At 37.0% G+C, this 22,627-nt stretch overlaps 2 protein-coding genes across 2 annotated transcripts; both read right to left on the reverse strand.

Moving 5' to 3' along the window:
* Positions 1 to 2,184: 2,184 nt before the first annotated feature.
* LOC110653501 (WUSCHEL-related homeobox 7-like) lies at positions 2,185 to 3,049 on the reverse strand. The gene is made up of 2 exons (XM_021809176.2): positions 2,631 to 3,049; positions 2,185 to 2,531 (listed from the first exon to the last, which is right to left on the reverse strand). Exons 1-2 carry the CDS (start codon positions 2,989 to 2,991, stop codon positions 2,329 to 2,331), a joined length of 564 nt encoding a protein of 187 aa, XP_021664868.2. The 5' UTR covers positions 2,992 to 3,049; the 3' UTR covers positions 2,185 to 2,328.
* A 15,810-nt stretch (positions 3,050 to 18,859) lies between these two features.
* On the reverse strand, positions 18,860 to 22,326 carry LOC110653570 (eukaryotic translation initiation factor 3 subunit F). Its single transcript, XM_021809271.2, has 6 exons — positions 22,008 to 22,326; positions 21,222 to 21,301; positions 20,681 to 20,910; positions 19,594 to 19,715; positions 19,407 to 19,520; positions 18,860 to 19,169 (listed from the first exon to the last, which is right to left on the reverse strand). The coding sequence occupies exons 1-6, from the start codon at positions 22,233 to 22,235 to the stop codon at positions 19,080 to 19,082; spliced, it is 864 nt and encodes a 287-aa protein (XP_021664963.2). The 5' UTR covers positions 22,236 to 22,326; the 3' UTR covers positions 18,860 to 19,079.
* Positions 22,327 to 22,627: the final 301 nt, after the last annotated feature.

Genomic DNA, 22,627 nt, shown 5'->3' on the forward strand with positions numbered 1-22,627 from the left:
ATTTCAAGGTTAAAACTACTTTATTATGTATGAGAAGAGTTGTTTAAGTTGATCTAGATGGGATCATGAGATTAATTTAGGGAAGGAAATGGGTCTCAATGCTCCCAATGTATAAAGTATAATTCAAAGCCAATAGGATAGAGCCAATCAGTTTTTTTTCTTTTTTAAAAAAAAGGCGTATAGATAGATTGATCATACACCTGACAAAAAACATTGCCTCTTTCACACACACATATCTGGAAGCATTTCAGGTAAGGAATATTGCGCCTTTCACACCCATATACAAGCATTCTCACTGCACCTATGTCAAAGCCAAAATTTAGATACTTCCACATATGCCAATTGCGGGGTTTGAACCTTCTTCTTAAACTGAATGAACCTTCTTTGCCACCTGGATCAACCTCTTAAAGGCTAAAACTAATGAATTTTTATTTAATAGTATTGGACTATAAGAGTTCAAATTTGAATGACAATTAGAGCCAAATAAATTAACAAAAATAAAGTAAATATACACGCATAAGTGGGAAAAAAATTCCTTAATCCTTCCATACATGGTGAAATTATACATGAATAATCATAACTATGTCACAAGAAAGAGAGAGACAGAAGGAGAGAGTGAAGGGAAGAAAATGATGCAAGTATCCTTTTTTTTTTTTTAATTATGTTGGTAATTAATAGGAAAAGAAAAGTGAAATTGTCATGTGATGAGGAAGAATGTTATTGTTATTTCAGTCCAAAAACCAAACAAACACATGCTACTGCTGCATGCTGCAAGCCTGCAACTGAACTTTTCAGCCACCATTTTTGAACTTTCTGCACTCTTTCATACTTAAAAAGGTGAGCAATTCCATATATATTTTAATTCGAGGGTGCTAAATATGCAGGAGAAAGGTGACCATGCTTCAGGGAACTAAACATGCTTATTAATTAATTAAGAAAAGGACTAGGACATTAATTAGTGTAATAACAAAAGGATTATATTGCTACTATGTTAGGCTTGCCACCATTATGTGTCGGATTGCCTTCTTTTTTAAATATTTTTTTGAGGTTGAAGAGGATAGGTAGAAGAAAAGTTTGAGCATTTCACAGACTTCTACACAAAGTAGACTACTCCCAACAGTGGTTCAAATTCTCAATAATTGGATTTATGTTTAAATATATTTAAATTGCTTCAATATAATTATTAAATTTATCATAAAATGTACCATATAATTTCATATATGTGTTCTAGACAATTTCATAATATTTGAATCTCTCCCAATAATTTCTTGTCATGCGCAGTTTTTAAAAATGTAAATTATAATTTCTGTTTTTATTTTTTATGAGAAAAAATTGTTCGGATATGAGTCCTGTTTTTCTTCATTAATTCAATCAATCTAGATTTCTTTTATTGCCATGAATAATGACTTAATTGATTAAGGTTTTATTTGGTTGAGGTAACTCAACTCAAGAACTTTTAAATTCTTTGAATGTGCTAAAATTTAACTAATTGTTTGGTCGGCCATAATATATGGCTTCTTAGAAATTAAAGTTCTCAATTCTTTCACTTCTTACTAAGTAATATTTTTATTTATAGAGAATTAAAAGAGCCAAAATTCAAACCTGATACTCCTATTAGGTGAATGATATAATTTTAATCATTGGACCAAACCAGAACAGGCTAATAACTTATTACTTACCCCAACCTAATCAAGTTATTTCTTTTGAGAACTGAACTTCATAGGAAGCAGGTTATTTGCATCAAACAAGCCCTAAGTTTTTGTCATAACAAAATAGGAAAGAAAGAAATGTAGTGGAAAATTAATGACCAGAAAAGCCATCACTGCCACAGTAAAAACAAGGAAAACGAAATGAAAAGATGCTGCCCATTATATATTCATAGATGATCTTATTTTAATCTTTTAAATATTACCGACATTGAAATAGTTTGATTTTCTTTCTTGACTAAGGAGTGTGAAGGGATCGGAACATGGATTTCAAAGATGGAAGCAGACCCTAGGCATCAAAAACTATATATAAAATTAAATATACTTATTTCTTTAATTTTATATGCATTATTTTCAAGAAGACATTTCTCATGAGAGGAAGTGAATTCCAATTTCCAAGCACTCATAGAAATGCAAAAATCCAACAGAGTAAACACAGAGAGATAAAACAATGTCTTTATGAGCATGCAGAGGGGAATGTTGAAGCATTTCTAATATTTAATACCAACAATTAATTAAACAATCACAACTAACTGGTCACCATTTTTGATCTTACAATCCCCGTTAATTACTACCCTTCATGCTAAACCCTGGCAAAAACATTCCTCCAACCAAGATTTTTTTACAGGAAGCTTAATCGCAGATCCAATGGTGGATGATCCATTTCCGTGCCACATGTGTAGGAAAAAGATGTGGGTTCCTTACATTCATTTGATTGAAATATAAGCTTCTCTGATTCCCCTTCACTGAATGAGTTTAATGGGAATAGCTGGAGAGTTTCGATCACTCGTTCTGGCTCAGTAAACTGACTTATCTCAGAAAAATCTGCAGAAAATAAAAGGGTTCAAAACTTCGTTTTCGGAAGGAGACAAAAAAGAAAAGAAATCAAAGGAAGCTGTACATATATTCTAGCTATGGCCTTACATCTTGCAGAGGACGAAAGATTGTCTTCTCGACGAATCATCATGTCCTTATCATCGACAGAGACCCTCCGCCGCTTCTGCCTTTCCCTAGCTTTGTGGTTTTGAAACCAGTAAAATACGTTCTTGCTCTCAATCTTTCCATAGAAACTAAGCTGAGAAGAGATCTTCTGGATTTGATCAGTGCTCGGAGTTCGGAGACCGGACCTGAACAAATCAGTCAGAACTTTAACTTGTTCAGAAGTAGGATTCCAACGTCCGCACTTAGCTCCAGTGCTGCATTTATTACCACTATCACCACCACCACCACTGCCACGAACATTTCTTGCTTTTGTAATACAAAAGCCTGACATTCTCTCTTCCATAGTATCTCTCAGCTTCAAAATGCTATTCTCTTTGATGTGTAGAAGTCTCTGAACTTTATTTCTGAGCTTCTGAACTCAAAAGATAAGAACCCGTGTGCATATATAATAGAATACAAGCCTCTTTCCTTTGATTTCTTTTATTTTTTAATTTATTTTGCCTTGAGCTCTTATCTTTTGTTTTGTTGAAATGGTTGATCAAAGGATTACAGAATCAGCACTTTGTTAATTACAATCTGCTTTGATTTTAGGGATAATGAAGAGATTGAATATTAATTTTTGTTAGCATTTGATCGTGCCCGGATTTTTGTGCATCAAGAGAGAGAGAGAGAGAGAGAGACATGCGTAAAAGCTGCCACTGTTCAACGTATGGGTTGGCGAGCAGACAAGAAGTAATTAAGTTTCACTACTTGATTATTGTAATGTTATATGAATCTTGGTATTGAAATTTTTATTTCTTTGAGTTGATCTACTTGGATACACATATGCATAGATAGGGTTTTGTTTTGAGCATTTCTATAAAGTATGCAATTGCCACTATTAATGCCTATAAATATATATATTAAGCAAGGTTTTGTTCTTGTTCTTGTAGACTAATTAAGCTAATGAATAAAAATCTAGCTATCAGCTTAGCAGTTTAATACCTCAAAACAAATGCTTTAGTGCGAAGAAATCTTGAAATCTAATTTCAATATGAGCAACTCCTAATAACAATTTTTGAAAAAATTAACCTATTAAGTCCAATCACAATGAGAGTAAATCCAAGAATAATTTTGTTTACAAGTTTAGCAATATTATATAGATTTTAAAGGGTAATTTTGGTGATAATATATGTAAATAATACAAGTAATTAGCATATAGGGTTTGTGATGATTATGGGTTTAGTAGTAGAGTTGCCTATAATAAGTCCAAAACAATTAGGACAGAGTGAATAATCCAAGCATTGTTTTTAAACTAGTGGGGAAACCCTACTAAAAGAACATGGGAATAGTTCAAAATTAATGGTAAAGAGAAGATTGATACGAGTGAAAGTCAAAGTTCACATTGTCTGATTAGGGTTGGAGGGTTGTGATCTGAAGTAGAGACAAAGATACTGAGTTAGTTGACTATTGATGGAGGTGAGTGACATAAAGTTGGGTAATAGCTGCTTTTAAGGACATGGGAACAGAAACTAGAAGACAATAAAGCCACCAAATTTAGATTTGGAAGAGAGAGACAGAGAACTCATGACCAGCAAAAAGAGATGCAGCTTGTATTGTATTTTCTTATGTCATGTGGCTCCTGTCTTTGCCAACCACATGTTCTTTTTATAGTCATCGGCTTTCTCTTGGCTTTTTCAAAACTTAGAGAGAGTTTTTTTTTTTTTTTTATCAAAGTACATTTCAAATGAATCGAATTAATTCTTCGAAAAATTTGAAGAGATTGATAGTGAGATATCAACCTCTGAATCTAATAGCATGCTTGACATTCGCTAAACTCGAATCTGAATGTTTTCTTCATGGGACATTAGTGTTAACTATCAAGTTGGCACATCATTGTTAAATTAAAGAGCGGATTTATATGAAAAGTAAGAGTAAATATTATACTTTTAGACTTGTTCTTCAACTGGCAATTCTAATGTTTGAGAAGCAATTAATTAGAAATTGAAATTTATCATAGAAATGCCAAAATCATTAATGAAATGGATATTTTTCAAAATAGAAACTTAAGCAATTATGATAATCTAGTGGATTCTTTTTTAAAATGTATCAGAAATTTTGACAATAGAAAGGATCAATAATGTTCTTTATCTTTTGCATTGTCTAATTTAGTATAATTTAGTAGATTTCATAAAAGCTTTCATTTCACTTCTAGATGTAGCCAAAATTTGAATTTGAATAAATTATTTTTTATAAGGAAATTACAATTTGGCCCTCGAATTTTGTTCCATATTACACTTTAATTTCTATATTTTACACTATATTATACTTTAATTTTAAGATTTTAAAAAATGAATTATTTAGTTCATTTAATTTTAATATATAGAATAATTTAGTTCCTTTTAATTTTAATATTTATAACAATTTTATTAATTAACAAGGGAACTAAATTGTCCTATATAAAATTAGAGAGACCAAAGTATGATATAGTATAAAATCCATAGAATAATAAATAATTTTTAAAATATAAGGACTAAAGTGTAATATAGTGTAAAATTCAAGGACTAAATAATTAATTTTTTAAAATTTAGAGATTAAAGTATAATATAAGATAAAATTAAGATACTAAATTATAAATTTCTATTTTATATAATTAAAAATCTTAATTAAATGGTATCATGAATCAGTTTTATACAGTATAGTTTGAATTCATATTTTCATTTAGTCAAAATTGGGTCATTTGTAGACAAATACTAAAGATTGCAAGGAAGATTTCTTATTGTGACTCCATAAAAATTAAATCCTTGTTAATATTATAGGGAGCGATTAATATTATATGGATTCTTTTTATTTTATTTATTTTTTATTATTGCAATAAATTGATATTATGAATTATTTTTTGTACATTATATTAAATTTATTTTTTTTATTTGATTAAAGCTAAATTATTCACATAAAAATTAAGAAATTTATAAATAAAGAATTTTTTTTTTTATAATTTAAATTATAACATAATAAAAAAATGGGTTCTTTTCCTCTCTTGCAAGAAAATATAAGACAGATAAAATCATAACTAATAAAATAAAAAATGAACCAAATTAATTATTAATTGGCAATTGAATTTGGCCTCAAAATTTAAACCCTAACTAATAAAATAAAAAATAAAAATATCAATCAATTAAGCCAATTCTTGAGTTTTGTATTTCTTTTTTTAAAGCAATACTGCTGATCCTAACAAGTATAATTTTAAATTAGAGATTGAAATTTTCAAGAATGACATAAGATTTTGATTTTAATTTTACTGGATCTTAAAGTAAATTTAAACTAATCAAACATTAATATTGATGCTACTTGCCCTACAAAACTCGCTTAGGAGCTGCTCACCCACATGGTCGACCTGTTCAAGTGTTAAATCGGTGTCTCAACATTAAAATGCTTAATGGGAGATCTCCTTCTCCCAAATAGAATCTTAGTCCAAAGTGGATTAGTAAACCAACAGGACTATGATGACAAATAACTAAAGTATCCGGAGGTCAATTTCTATCATAACTCATACTCTTAATCTTAGTGAAAGTCTAACTAATATCTATGTATACAAGAACTGTTAAGTATACACAACCTAATTATATTCTCTCATTCTCTATTTCCATTCTCTAGTCTCAATATTGACTTATACATCAGAATGATGATTAATTAACTTGCTCAATATTCTTAATTGTTTTACGGATCTATATGTATCAATATAGATATAGATACATCAGCATTTGTCATTGATTGTTTTTTGTTTAACTATCTTGTTTTTTTTTTTTTTTTTATCTTAAGTTAGAATATATACACACAGTGCTCAGAGATATAAGACTTGGTATCTTGGTAAAACCATGATAATTTTATCAAGATTACTCATCCCATATAAGTACTATGCACTCATACTCTACACTAGATGTGGGATCCTGAAGAACTAGCCTCTAGGCATGTCTATATAAATACGTAATTTAACCATGGCATAGGATACTAATGACTCAGTTCGACTCACCCTTCACAAAATTTACTTTCTTTTATCTTAAATTAGAACACACGCACACAGTGTTCAAAAATAAAATTTGACATCTTGATAAAATTATTGTCACGACCCAACCTATGGGCCGGACCGGCACTAGGACCTGGGCCAGCCTAAAGCCCCCGAGGCCCGTAGTAAGCCTTAACTATTCATTTACCCAACTCTAAGGCCCATTGGGCCCAAATTCAAGAAAACAAACGGACAGAGTCCGGCCATAAAATGGACTTTCCAACGGGGAGTTTTCGACTCACCCGACCTGTAAACACAATAAACCATCCATTGGGGAGCTCAGCTCACCCTCCACATACTCATCAACATAATAATAAATGGGAGCTCAGCTCCCTCATCCAATCCATCAAAACAGACTTAAAATATTAAGTTTACAGGTCCAACATGAATATAATATTACAGACCAAATTCAAATAATTACTGCTAACACATGCGGAAATTCTAGGAGTAAATAAAATTACACAAATATCAATAAACAACCTGCGAAGTATAAAAGTAGGTTAACCCAGAATAAATATCCTCCTGTGGCCTGTAAAAATTTTTGAACAGGAGTGAGCGTTCGACTCAGAGAGTAAAATATCAATTTTAACCATAATCTCTATAACTATCTAAAACTCATGCAACCTGTGGAATGAAATGCAACATCAGCAATAAATTCACATCATAGCATCAAAAAGGTAATTTGGAGCACTCACACACCCTGTAGTATCAATCATAACATATGGGAGTGATCCTATCTGACTCTCTTAAATCCAACTTTGGTGCCGAATTACTCAAGCTCGGACTTCCACTTAATAACCAAATCGAGGGTCCCGAATTACTCAAGCGTGACTACCCCTCGAAGGCAGGTCCCTGAATTACTCAAGCGTGACTACCCCGTCTATCAATAGTCCACACCACATCTCACGCTCGCCAACTCACGCACACTACTCAAAATTACCACAACTACATCCACAGCATATTAACAGTTATGAATGCAACATAAATCGTGCCTAGAGTTTAACTAAATAAATATATGCATATAAGTGATGCATGGGCATCCGAACATATAATAATATCGAAATTACAATTAAAATTAATATTTTACTCACAGACTTGACGACAAATTACGTGGCGGTGGGTGGAGGAAGAAGGCATCGGCTCACCCGACAATCATATTACATTTATTTAATACAATCGACTCAATACAAACAAAGAAAAAGACCAATTACGTCCTAAGTCGTGTAGAAAATCGTGAGTCTCCCTATACCTAGGACCTACCCAACTGCAAAGGGTTCAAAACACACTTCTATACTCACAATCCATATATCAACAGTTCAATCATATCACACACCCCTCCCGGGCCCATCAAATCGATCATCCATCACAATACGCAAAATTTCAATTTAGTCCTTATTATTGATCATTTTTGCAAAAACTGCCCAAACACGCTCTAAAAATTATAAAACTTTGCCCCGCGGTCCTTAGCAATATTACTAAGCTATTGCTAAAAGAATCGTAATTTTCTAAGCTACCACGAATATTTTATGGATTTTTAATCCTATTTAAGCACTAGAAAATTACGTAAAAACAAGGTTCGGGTTTACCTTTGCCGATTCCGACTTCGGGAACGCGCTCGGGACGTCTGACAATGGGGGGCTAGCCAAAACCTCGATCCAATTCGGAGACTTTTCCGTGCAGTGCATGCGGCGAAATTTGCGAACCGGTCAAGCCGAATTTCCGTGAATCGAGGATACCTACGAAGCCCATAACACGGGGTTAGTACATAAATTTTTCAGAATTTTCTAAGCTCATTTAATGCTCGAAAATACACCGCGGTTAGTGGGACCCACCGAAAAACGGTGTCGAAAAAATTCGAAATTTATGTCGTTGCGAAGCTCTCGACGAATGGAGCGTGCTGGTGGCCTCGGTTTTCTCGTGGGATTCACGATTTTTGAGAAATCTAGCCCAAAAGTCGAAATAGGCTAAAATCTTTCCGAGCAAAAATCGGACAATCCGCTCTATGGATTTCGGCGTTCTTGGTGTCTATGGAAAGCTCTCGCCGAGTAGATGATTTTGGACACAAGACCGGTCCAATTGGTGGCGGATCGGCCGGATTTGGCCGGGGAAGTCGGCGGCGCGACGCGCAGAGGGAATCGCGCGTTCCGGCCGTTACGGCGTGCCGGTGGCCGGGGCCGAGGCGCGCCGGCGAAGGGAGGACGCAGGAGGCGGCCAGGGGAGGGGAGGAGAGAGAACCGAGAGCGAGAGGGGAGAGGGACGCGCGAGAAAGAAAAAGGAAGAAGGAAAAGGGCCTGATTCGACCGGCCCGATCCGTCCGGCTCGATTCGCCGGTTCGATTCGAAATACAAAATTTTGAATTTTACTACGCCTCGGGGAAAAGCGAGGTCCAAAAATTCCGAAAAAATTTCGTAAAACTCAGAAAAATACGTAGACTCCAAATATATTTTTAGTTTTGCCACGTGGTCTTTAAATTAATTTTTAAAAATCATCAAAGTTTATATTTTCGGAAAATCGAACCCGATTTTTAAAATCCGAAAAAAAATCTCAAAAAAATTCCTAAAATTCAAATAAAATTAAAATACCAAAAATACTCATAAATTTAAAATTTTTGGGGTGTTACATTCTTCCCCCCTTACAGAAAATTCGTCCTCGAATTTTTACACAAGGCAGAATAAAGCACATGATTATACATTGAACAGATAAGGGTACTTGCTACGCATGTCCCGTTCTGACTCCCAGGTGCACTCTTCCACTGACTGACTCCTCCACAAAACCTTAACCATAGGGATCTGTTTTGATCTCAGCTGTCTCACTTGGTAGTCCACTATGGCTACAGGCTGCTCCTCAAATGTCAAGTTCTCTTTTAGCTCTATCACATCCGGCTGCAGTACATGAGAAGGATCGGGAATGTATTTCCTGAGCATGGAGATGTGAAACACGGGATGAACGTGAGAAAGGTTAGGTGGTAGCTCCAACCGGTAAGCAACTGCTCCAACTCTATCCGTAACCTCAAAAGGTCCAATATACCGAGGTGCTAACTTGCCCTTCTTTCCAAATCTCATGACTCCCTTCATTGGAGAAACCTTCAGGAATACATAGTCGCCCACTGCAAACTCCACATCCCTCCGTCTGGAGTGCATAACTCTTACGCCTCTTGAAAAGTTTTGATCGTTCTCGATTAAAGGAACCATCTCTGAAGTGTACTGCACCAGGTCTACATCATGCACCTTTGCTTCCCCCATTTCTGTCCAACACAGAGGAGACCTACACTTTCTTCCATATAATGCCTCATAGGGTGCCATCCCTATCTTTGGAGTGGTAATCGTTGTTGTAGGCAAACTCCACCAAAGCTAGTGCTCATCCCATTGACCTCCAAAATCCAAGACACTCATGCGAAGCATGTCTTGATGTTTGGATTGTCCTTTCGACTGTCCGTCTATGCGAGGGTGGAAGGTCATCTGAAGTTCAATTGTGTGCCAAGTGCCTCCTGCAACTTTCTCCAAAACCGAGAAGTGAATCAGCCCTCTCGGATATTATGGAAGCTTGAACTCCATGCAATCTGACTATTTCTCGAATGTAGAGCCCGGCATACTGTGCCACAGAGTATGTAGTCTTTACTGGTAAGAAGTGAGCTGATTTGGTCAAGCGGTCTACAATTACCCATATGGAATCATATCCTCGCGTGGTACGAGGCAACCCAGTCACAAAATCCATAGTGATCATTTCCCACTTCCATTCTGGGATAGGGAGCTCTTGCGGCTTCACGACGGTCTCTGGTGTTCAAACTTCACCTTCTGACACGTCAAGCACTTGGACACAAAGTCCGCTATGTCTCTCTTCATGCCATTCCACCAATAGCTATCTTTCACATCATGGTACATCTTGGTGGAACACAGGTGGACACATGCATGTGTAGTGTGCCTCTCGCATGATTTCATTTCTGAGATTGTCTACATCGGGCACACATATCCTAGAACCTTGTACTAGGGCACCATCATTGGCAAATCCAAACTCACTACCTTCACCTTGCTGTACTCTTTCTATGATCTTCATCAATTGTTGGTCTCTGTGCTGGGAAACTCTAACTCTGTCCCTTAAGTCTGGCCTCACTGAAAAGTGAGCCAACAATATCCCCTCATCTGAAAGATCTAGGATTAAACCTTGATCCATCAACTCATGTACCTCCCGAATCAACGGTCTCTTCTCTACTGAAATGTGCGCCAAAGCGCTGGAAGATTTTCTTTCGGAGCATCGCCACAACATTGGCCTTCCCAGGGTGGTACTGGTTGGTGCAATCATAGTCTTTCAGAAGCTCCATCCATCTCCTCTGTCTTAAGTTTAAATCCCTCTGCTGGAAGATGTACTTCAAACTTTTGTGGTCGGTGTATATCTCGCACACTTCACCATACAGATAGTGTCTCCAGATATTTAGTGCAAAGATTACAGCCGCCATTTCCAAATCATGGGTGGGGTAGTTCTGCTCATGCCTCTTCAGCTGTCTTGAAGCATAAGCCACTACCTTTCCATTCTGCATCAACACACACCCTAGGCCAACTCTGGAGGCGTCACAATACACGATGTATCCTTCACCACTCACAGGTAGTGTCAACACAGGGGCAGTGGTTAGACACTCCTTAAGCTTCTGGAAACTCACCTCACAGTCATCTGTCCAAATGAATGGAACATTCTTCCTGGTCAACTTAGTTAGGGGAGCCGCTATCCTGGAGAAATCTTGTACAAAACGCTTTGTAGTAGCCACTAAACCAGAAAACTTCGCACCTCGATCGTTGTAGGCCTAAGCCAATCGATTCTGACTTCAATTTTCTTGGGATCCACTTGAATGCCGTCACTAGAAACCACGTGTCCCAAGAATGAGATGCTTCCTAGCCAAAATTCACATTTTGAAAATTTGGCATATAGCTGGTGCTCCCTCAAAGTCTGTAACACCATCCTCAAGTGCCACACGTGTTCTTCCTCAGTCCGAGAGTACACCAAAATGTCATCTATGAATACGATGACAAAACGGTCCAAAAATGGCTTGAACACCCTGTTCATCAAGTCCATGAAGGCTGCTGGTGCATTAGTGAGTCCAAAAGACATCACCAAGAACTCATAATGACCATATCTTGTCCTGAAAGCCGTTTTGGACACGTCCTCATTCCTGATTCTCAACTGGTGGTAGCCTGATCGCAGGTCTATCTTGGAAAAGAATCTAGCTCCTTGGAGCTGATCAAACAAATCTTCGATCCGAGGAAGTGGATACTTGTTCTTCACAGTCACCTTGTTCAAATTGCGTAGTCGATACACAACCTCAATGACCCATCCTTCTTTCTCACAAATAAAACAGGAGCACCCCAGGGTGAAGTGCTCGGACGTATGAAACCCTTGTCCAAAAGCTCCTGTAGTTGCTCCTTCAACTCTTTCAATTCTTTGGTGCCATCTGTAAGGTGGCATGGATATGGGGTTTGTACCGGAATAACATCAATGCAGAACTCTATTCCCCTTTCTGGTGGCAACCCTGGAAGCTCCTCAGGGAAGACATCCATGAATTCTCTGACAACAGGAACGTTTTCCATGCTGACACCTTCTACAGATGTATCTCTCACTAATGCCAAATACCCTTGGCATCCACGCCTCAACATTTTTCTGGCACTAATTGCTGACACCAAATTATATGGAGCCACGCTCCTGTCACCATCAAAGCTAAACTCTTCCACACGGTATGTGGAAGTATACCTTTGTTCCTGCAGTCTAAGGTGGCATAATGAGTTGCCAACCAGTCCATCCCGTGATTACATGAAATCCATTACTGGTAGAGGAACCAAGTCTGCTGATCTTTCCATCCACTACCACTGGGCTACCCGGAAAAACCATATCTACATCTATGTTGTCACTAAGTGGGGTAGCTACTGACAAAGGGCATTCTAAAGTTGTAGGATTTCTACCCAACCTCATGGCAAACACAGGGGAGACAAATGAGTGCGTAGCACCCGGATCTATTAAAACACGAGCCTCATAAGAACAGACCAGAAGAATACCTGCCACAACTGCATTTGAAGCTTGAGCATCCTGGTGGGTCAGGGTGAAAACCCGAGCTTGACCCCTACCCTGAGTGGCGAACCACGATCGACTTCTACCTCCTGATCTGCCTCCAAATCCACGTCCCCCTTGTCCTCGGCCCTGTTGGCCACTGAACTGACTGCCTGCCATGTTGGAAGCGCCCGGATACAACTGTCGAGGAACATTCGCAACAGAACCCTGTGACTCCATCTGTGGCTCGCTGAACATGGGGCATTCTCTAGCAAAGTGACCCTGTTGGCCACAACTGAAGCATACTCCTGATCCCATCAAACAAGGTCCTGAATGTCCTCTTCCACACTGTGCACAAGGTGCCAAGGAGGATCTGAACTGCACCAGGCTGCTGTACCCAATCGTGACCCTGCTGGATCCGTACCACAGTGCAATCCTCGTGGTGCCGTATGCAAACCACTTCTCTTGCTCCTACCCTTTCCTCTGTAATTACCACCACCACCGTCGGAGTACCCATGGAAGGGACACACGAGGACCCTCTGCTCTGTTTTCTTTGCTCTTCCATTGTCATCTACAAAGATAATCGATCTCAATCTGTCTAGCTCGATCAACCACCACATCAAAAGACGATCGGACATCATGGCTGGTTGCATATCTCTGTCAAGTCCCTTTAGGAACCTCTTCACCTTCATAGTTTCGTAGCCACCGCCGTAGGGGCATATCTGCTCAATTCCGAAATTTGCAGCATATTCATCTACTGCACTGCCATTCGCCTTAAGGCCTCAAAGGCCCACCGCTTCGATCTCTCAAGCTTTCGCACAAACCGGTTGATAAAAGTTCCACAACCGAGCCCATGTCAAACCCTCCATCCGGGTAACACGTAGTCATTCATCCATTGTCTAGGCATAGGCCCCATGACATGTCGCATACACTCTATCGCCTCTGTCAGCCAATCAGTAATTCTCTCGCATGCAGGAATCCAGAAACCGATATGCATCATCTGACACATCATAAGTACCAGGCACCAACTTCTTAAAATTTATGATCTGTTTGTAAGGTTCTCCTCTTGGTGCGGTGGACTGCTGCTGCTGTGGAGGGTGGACCATATACTGCGCCATCATGTCGATGGTTCTCTGCAGACCAGCTAGAGTAGCTGCCATGGGGTCCATGGGACCCTGTGCCATGAAAGATCGTTCTGAATCGTGGGTAGCCGCTCTTCTACTTGAGCAGCCTCTAGGCCTCCTACCCCGCCTCCTGGCGGCGCCTCATCTGTCTTGGCCGACACCTCGTCAGGCACATCCGCTCGTGCGATGGCAGCTCTCCTGCTTCTACGCATTTTCCTGAAATTCAGCAGCATTAGCCCACAAAATTCAAAACTGCACATTGCACAGCTCTATAGACTCATATTTACACACAATATATGAAGCAGAAACTAGAAGCAAAGATGACAATGCAAGACGAATATGGACCCTATTTTTCCGCATGTGACCCTAGTAGACTCTTCCCAACACTTTAGACAACATTCCCTAAGAATCTGGAGCCTAAGCTCTGATACCACATTTGTCACGACCCAACCTATGGGCCGGACCGGCACTAGGACCTGGGCCAGCCTAAAGCCCCCGAGGCCCGTAGTAAGCCTTAACTATTCATTTACCCAACTCTAAGGCCCATTGGGCCCAAATTCAAGAAAACAAACGGACAGTCCGCCATAAAATGGACTTTCCAACGGGGAGTTTTCGACTCACCCGACCTGTAAACACAATAAACCATCCATTGGGGAGCTCAGCTCACCCTCCACATACTCATCAACATAATAATAAATGGGAGCTCAGCTCCCTCATCCAATCCATCAAAACAGACTTAAAATATTAAGTTTACAGGTCCAACATGAATATAATATTACAGACCAAATTCAAATAATTACTGCTAACACATGCGGAAATTCTAGGAGTAAATAAAATTACACAAATATCAATAAACAACCTGCGAAGTATAAAAGCAGGTTAACCCAGAATAAATATCCTCCTGTGGCCTGTAAAAATTTTTGAACAGGAGTGAGCGTTCGACTCAGAGAGTAAAATATCAATTTTAACCATAATCTCTATAACTATCTAAAACTAATGCAACCTGTGGAATGAAATGCAACATCAGCAATAAATTCACATCATAGCATCAAAAAGGTAATTTGGAGCACTCACACACCCTGTAGTATCAATCATAACATATGGGAGCTGATCCCCTATACAGCTCTCTTAAATCCAACCTGGTGCCAGCGAATTACTCAAGCTCGGACTTCCACTTAATAACCAAATCGAGGGTCCCAGCGAATTACTCAAGCCGTGACTACCCCTCGAAGGAACGGTCCCAATTACTCAAGCCGTGACTACCCCGTCCTATCCATAGTCCACACCACATCACACGCACGCCAACGCACGCACACTGCTCCAAATTACCACAACAACATCCACAGCATATTAACAGTTATGAATGCAACATAAATTGTGCCTAGAGTTTAACTAAATAAATATATGCATATAAGTGATGCATGGGCATACTGAACATATAATAATATCGAAATTATAATTAAAATTAATATTTTACTCACAGACTTGACGACAAATTCCTGTGGCGGTGGGCGGAGGAAGAAAGGCATCGGCTCACCTGACAATCATATTACATTTATTTAATACAATCTGACTCAATACAAACAAAGAAAAAGATCAATTACGTCCTAAGTCGTGCCGAAAATCCGGCAGAGTCTCCCCTATACCTAGGACCTACCCAACCTGCAAAAGGGTTCAAAACACACTTCTATACTCACAATCCATATATCAACAGTTCAATCATATCACACAGCCCCTCCTGGGCCCATCAAATCAGTCATCCATCACAATACGCAAAATTTCAATTTAGTCCTTATTATTGATCATTTTTGCAAAAACTGCCCAAACAAGCTCTAAAAATTATAAAACTTTGCCCCGCGGTCCTTAGCAATATTACTAAGCTATTGCAAAAAGAATCGTAATTTTCTAAGCTACCACGAATATTTTATGGATTTTTAATCCTATTTAAGCACTAGAAAATTACGTAAAAACAAGGTTCGGGTTTACCTTTGCCGATTCCGACTTCGGGAACGCGCTCGGGACGTCTGACAATGGGGGGCTAGCCAAAACCTCGGTCCAATTCGGGGACTTTTCCGTGCAGTGCATGCGGCGAAATTTGCGAACCGGTCAATCGTCGAATTTCCGCGAATCGAGGATACCTACGAAGCCCATAACACGGGGTTAGTACATAAATTTTTCAGAATTTTCTAAGCTCATTTAATGCTCGAAAATATCTGCGGTTAGTGGGACCCACCAAAGCGGTGTCGAGAAAAATTCGAAATTTATGTCGTTGCGAAGCTCTCGGCGAATGGAGCGTCTGGTGGCCTCGGTGTCTCGTGGGATTCACGGTTTTCGAGAAATCTAGCCCAAAAGTCGAAATGGGCTAAAATCTTCCCGAGCAAAAATCGGACAATCCGCTCGATGGATTTCGGCGTTCTTGGTGTCTATGGAAAGCTCTCGCCGAGTAGATGATTTTGGACACAAGACCCGGTCCAATTGGTGGCCGGATCGGCCGGATTTGGCCGAGGAAGTCGAAGCGGCGCGGCGCGCGCAGGGGGGGAATCGCGCGCGTTTTCCGGCCGTTCTGGGCGGTGATTTGGGCGGGCGGGAGGCGGCGCCGTGAAGGGATGACGCAGGAGGCGGTGGCCGTGGCGAGGGGAGGAGAGAGAAAAGAGAGAGAGAGAAGGGGAGAGGGACGCGGAAAGAAAAAGGAAGAAGGAAAAGGGCGGTCCGATTCGACCGGTCCGATCCGGTCCGGTCGATTCGATTCGATTCGAAATACAAAATTTTGAATTTTTACTCTGCCTCGGGACCGAAAACGAGGTCCAAAAATTCCGAAAAAATTTCGTAAAACTCAGAAAAATACTTAGACTCCAAATATATTTTTAGTTTTGCCATGTGGTCTTTAAATTAATTTTTAAAAATCATCAAAGTTTATATTTTCGGAAAATCGAACCCGATTTTTAAAATCCGAAAAAAAATTTCAAAAAAATTCCTAAAATTCAAATAAAATTAAAATACCAAAAATACTCATAAATTTAAAATTTTTAGAGTGTTACAATTATAATAATTTTATCAAGACCTCTGATCTCATATAAGTATTATATACACACATTTTTACACTTTATGTGAAATCCTGAAAAGACCTTTCACTATCTTGTTTTCATTCATTTTCTGTTATAAAGTGTATAATAGAAATAGAAATAAAGGTTTAAAATTTAGGCTAAGTTCCACCTCAGAAATGAAGCCGCTACCTTCAATTCCCGAGGTGGTTCTATCAACGATATATTTATATATGAATTTTTGTCTCTTACCATTTTGGCTCTACAGGGGCTGCGCTGTTCTAACTCCTAGGCATTTCTTGTCTTCTCTTGTTTATATCAACCATTTTCAAATTAATTAATCCTTCCCCTAATCCCTACATTATCTAATACCAACGGTTAATTATTAATAATTAATATTTATTAATTAATAATTAATATTTATTAATTAATAATTAATAAAATAACTATTAAAATAATTAATTATTATTATAATAATTAATATTATTAAACAAGATTTTAAAGAATCGTGATAAAAGAATAAATTTTTACAAGAAAAATAATATTGAGTGTTTTAAATTTTCTCTCTTTTTCTTATTTGTATATGTTATTGTGAGTTTGCCCTAAACATTTTGCTCTCAAAACATAAGTAATTAAGATAGAAGTAAGTAATTAGCACAAACAATAAGTAGTGAGACTATTGAAAGATTAGAAAATGGGGGCAAGAACAATCACTTTCGTTTTGTGTAGGAAAGAGAGAGAGAGAGAGAGAGAGAGAGAGAGAGAGACGGTTCTGACAAACAAGAACAGAAAAATGGTAATAAAGTGAGAAAGGAGGGATTGAATTTTCTCCTGTCTTCCACCACTTGTCTTTACTTTGTTAATGTAAATTTATAGCGGAAGATGGCAAACACAGCCCGGAGATGGTGGGAGAAAGAACCAATTCATGGCAGGACAAGAACAGAAAACATTCTTAATGCCCAATCATGGGAGGTCTCCTAAGCAAATCACAGTTGCAATCACTGGAACAAATTGTGGGACCTGCTGCTGCTCGTGTAGTTGTGGTAGTGGAGGTTATTGAGGGACACTTGCCCCATCATAATTGTTTATGATCGATCAAAATACTCTATTTTTTATTTTAATTACACTTCTAAAGAACTTATTTAATAAGTATAATATAAATATATTTATTATATAAATTAATTTCTCAAAAAATAATTTATTTTTAAATTACAAAAGATAATAATATTTATAAAATAATTTAAAGTGTAATAAATTAAAAGATAAACTAATAAACTTATTATATTTATTTAGGAATGTGCAACTTTCTAAATTTTGTTTAGTTCTCTTTTTGAGAAGGTTGATTTGATAATAATCAAATCAAACAATATTATTCTCTGCACTTTCTAGGAAGTTTTACCTTCTTAACCTATCAATTATTATATTCTAAAATTTTTTATGAATAATTACAGGTCTAAATGAGCAAGAATTTATAATATAAACGTTATATAATATTTATTATATTCTAAAATTGTTCAAGAATGACAGCAGTTTTTTAATAAACTACTTTTTTCTTTAGACTACTTTTTCCTTTGAAGTAATGTTGTGAAATAACTACTAGCATATCAATATGAATACTAATTTTAGATAATTTAATTTGATTCTATTAAAATTTAAATAATATATAATTATATTTGAAACTTATTTAAATTTAGTACTAATACTGTTGATAGCTTCATTTTATGTATTTGAGTATGTTATTAAAATTTGTTTATTTATATAAATAATTAATTAAATGAAAATATATATAAATCATATAAAATATTATATGTTAAATAAATACAATTTAAACATTTTATAAAATTATTAAATTTTTAAAATATAAAGTATCAATAATATATGTATATATAATTTAATGGATTTACATAAATATTTAGTAATAATAATTGAGTTTACATAGTATATATATATCTACATTCCAAACAAGGGGGCATTTAACCTTTAACTTTCCAAAGTGAGTAACGTTTCCAGACAGTAACTTAAACATTGCAAAACAAATCTTCAATAAAAGTGTGCACAACCTACCCACTCAAAATTAATACAACCCTCCCAAAGAATAAATGGCCAATTCCTCGAGCTTTAGTGATGGATGGATTACAAACGGTCAAAACTAAAAATGTTTTGACCAACAAATTCAACCAATGGATAGAAATTAGAGGATTTGAGCTGCGGTGTTCAACTTTTCTGCTAAGCTCAGCTGTGTCCTTGTGATGCTTGACAAATATAGCAAGAGTAAATGGTCCTACAGGAACCATGAGAAAGCAAAATCCAGAAGAGTCAGATACAAAGCCATTAAAGCTACAACAAGAAATTCAAGAATATGATGGAATCAGCTCTCAACAATTAAAATCAAAAGATTTGGCCAATGAAGAAATTTCTGTAGATCTAAGTAGTTGATTAAATAATACTACGTCCATCATTGCATAATTATAGTTATAAACTTCATTTCCAGATGCTTTGGGAGCAACTTAAACATTACCTGAAGACTGTCATTTACTAGCTTATCAAAGGCTGATGGCGAAAGTTTAGGAAGGGAGGCAACAGTTTCAGATATAAACCGCCCTATGCTACTATCTGATGCAACATGCCCTTCCTGTGGAAAACAATCATATTATCCCATATGGAAAAAAGGTAAGAATTAATCAAATGAAGCAGCACCCTCTTACCACAACATCGTCAACATATTTGTACACATCATCAATTAGGGCTAGTAGACGCTGCATTGAGGCTTCCATTCCTTCCAAATCACTCGGGATTTTGTCAACCATTGGTGTCTTAAGGATGTCAACTACAGTTATTATAAAAAATAAAAAAAATAAAAATAAAAAAAGAGGAGGAGGAGGTTACAATCACATTGCATCTGACACTCAATGCAATCTAATACATGGAACATAAAATCTTTGGCTAATCAACATTCAAGTGCACATAACCCCAAACATCTAATAAAGGATATGAAAACAAACACTGATGGAAAGAAAATGAAATGGCAAAAATATATAGCAAGGCAAACCTAATTTAGACACACAAGAAAAAAAATACATACAGGTAAGTTTGGGACAGAAGGAATAGAAATGGAGATACATGAACTTGATATTTAATTTTAAATTACTTGAAAGGTTTGTTTGGCTCGAATCAAGATGGATAAAGCTTGTTTGTGGATGAGGCATACACCTATAAACAAGGTATAATTTTAAGTCTACAGTTGTATAATTGGACTAAAAACTTAAATTCACATCATTGAGCTTCAAGTTTTCTATCCAACACTAACTTCATCACAATCAATTGAGAGTTCAGTAACTATTGCATTAGAATAATATCTTAACATCAAGAAAGACGAATGTTTCTCATTGAAAAGCAACAAAATCAGGGACAATGATTAATTTTTGTCTTTTAATCAACAAAAAAGCCTGCAGCCCAGGGAAACGCAGATTTTTTTTCTTTTAAATAGTACAGATATTCTAATTTCACCAGCCATTATCAACTAGGCCTACATATGAGCTTTCATAATTTTAAGGTTACTTCCTGCAACAGTTGCTTCCACAAGAAAACCTACTGGCATCAGCAGCCTGGCCTAACCACAAACCCTTCCCCCAACACCAACAGAAACAAAAAGCAAAAAGTAACTGCAAAAGAAAGTAAGGGGGAAAACAATGCAAGACCAGAAAGACTATGTCTCCTAGTGAAAGTAGAACAAGGATAACATTGATGAGTGAAAATTTTATTAGAACAAAGAAATTTTCAGAATATACATACATCCAACTCGCTCAGCTTCAACCATGCGAAGATCAACAGGAATTTCTTGAAATTGTGCAGCAAGCTGACGGTCTCCAAGAGACAAATTAACCGATACATAAGCTTTAATGGTACCCTCTCCATTCCTGAACCCTGTATCCACTGTTAGATGAATGGGATTGGGAACTTCCCTAGAATAGAATTCATGGATCAATGCACTTCCGCCAGTGACCCCTAACCCAGTCGAATACCTGAACCCAAATATTAAAACATGAGAAAGGAGCATCTGTTTACAAAATTACTTCTAAAAACATAAAATTCTATTAAAAAAATCACATTTCATGAAAGCTGCACAGCAATAGTTTGGGAGCTTGGTGGAGGGCTTTATAACGTCATCAAGTGCCGATGTTCAAACAAAATCTAGTACAGCAAGGCCAAAATTGAAGAAAATAATAGACATTTCATTACTACAGTCAACAAGGCAAAAAGAACCTTCTACTGCAGTTTATTAACAACGAATATATAAACCAAACAAAAACGAAATTAATAAGATTGAATTTACCATCCAACAATAACTTCCTTTGGATTCACTTTTTGGAGAGACAACAACATATTATGATGGTAATCAATATCTAGAGCAACCTGCAGCACAAAAGGAACATAAAATTTAACTACTGCATATTGAAAGATAAGTAAAAGAGTAAAAGCTTAAGAGAAGCTCAAGCTCATACAGCTCCAATCCTTTCTAACTGGGAATTAAAATGTAGGCCTGTTTGGCATTGCTGTTAGACCAGCTATTGAAAAAATTACATTTTTAAATATTGCAATGAGCGAATATTAAAAAATAATTTAAAATTAAATTTGATAAGTTTGCCGTGATAATAAAATAATAAAATAACTTTTTCGCTAACTGGTTTTTTTTTTTTTTTTTGACAACATCTAAAATGTTGTTTTCACTCGTAAAGGTAGTTTTGGCCTAGTGGCCATAACTGATTGGTCAGAAATTTAAAGTTCTCCTTTTCTTTTTCACAATCAAACGCTAAACTCTAGAACGTCTCATCCAAAATTCCAAATGTCGTTTTAGTGACCAATTACACAACTAAAATTCCTTAAATGGGAAATCTTTTAATTACTTACTAAACTAGCAATTCTTCTGGTTTCCCGTGCTAAGCATACAACACCTTTGTGGATTCAATCGTAAATCTAACCGTCTCAACTAGCGTTCAACAATCATTAGCAATGACGGAAACCCCAAAAAAAGTATATTCATTCAATAGGAAATCATTGTTACAAGTCCATTTTAACTCGTTATAATTCCATAAATATCCAAAAATAATACAGCGAAAACCTGATCGGAGGATTCATTATGAGGGACGGCGTATGAATTTCGAATGTCGACGGTACCATCGGGTAGGACGGATCCGAGAAGTGTGCCAATGACACGTTCGGCTTGGTCAGGCCGCCTCACGTAGCAATCGCAGATGTTGAAGATCACCAAAGGGTGCACTTTCGCCGAAAGGCTCGTCGACGATTGCGTTGGCGTGAATTGAAGGACAGTGTGCTCGCTCGCCGCCATTCTCCGATCTCGATCGAGCCGCAAGAGAGACACAGCACTAGGGTTTTGGGAAAGCTTCAGTTGTTTTTGTTTTATTGTTACTAGCTACGAATAATGAATAGTGGGCCAAATTAACCCAAACTGGGCTTTTTTTAAAAAAAATCTGGCCTTTTGCCTGACAATTTAATCAGAAACTAAATTTTAAAATTAATTTAAAAAAAATTATTTTTTTTCAAAAAAAATTATGAGATTATTGTATGTTAGACCGGCTCAATCTGGTTTTGGTAAATCGATCTAACTCATACCGAAATCACACTGAAACTTTGCGAGATTCGAATTGAAATCTAAACATTCTCTTTTTTTTTAACTATGCTATAATCGAATTATTTGTTCTAATTCAAACTGAAATTTTT

The sequence above is a fragment of the Hevea brasiliensis genome, chromosome 8, assembly GCF_030052815.1.
Source record: "Hevea brasiliensis isolate MT/VB/25A 57/8 chromosome 8, ASM3005281v1, whole genome shotgun sequence".
Taxonomy (NCBI): Eukaryota; Viridiplantae; Streptophyta; class Magnoliopsida; order Malpighiales; family Euphorbiaceae; genus Hevea; species Hevea brasiliensis.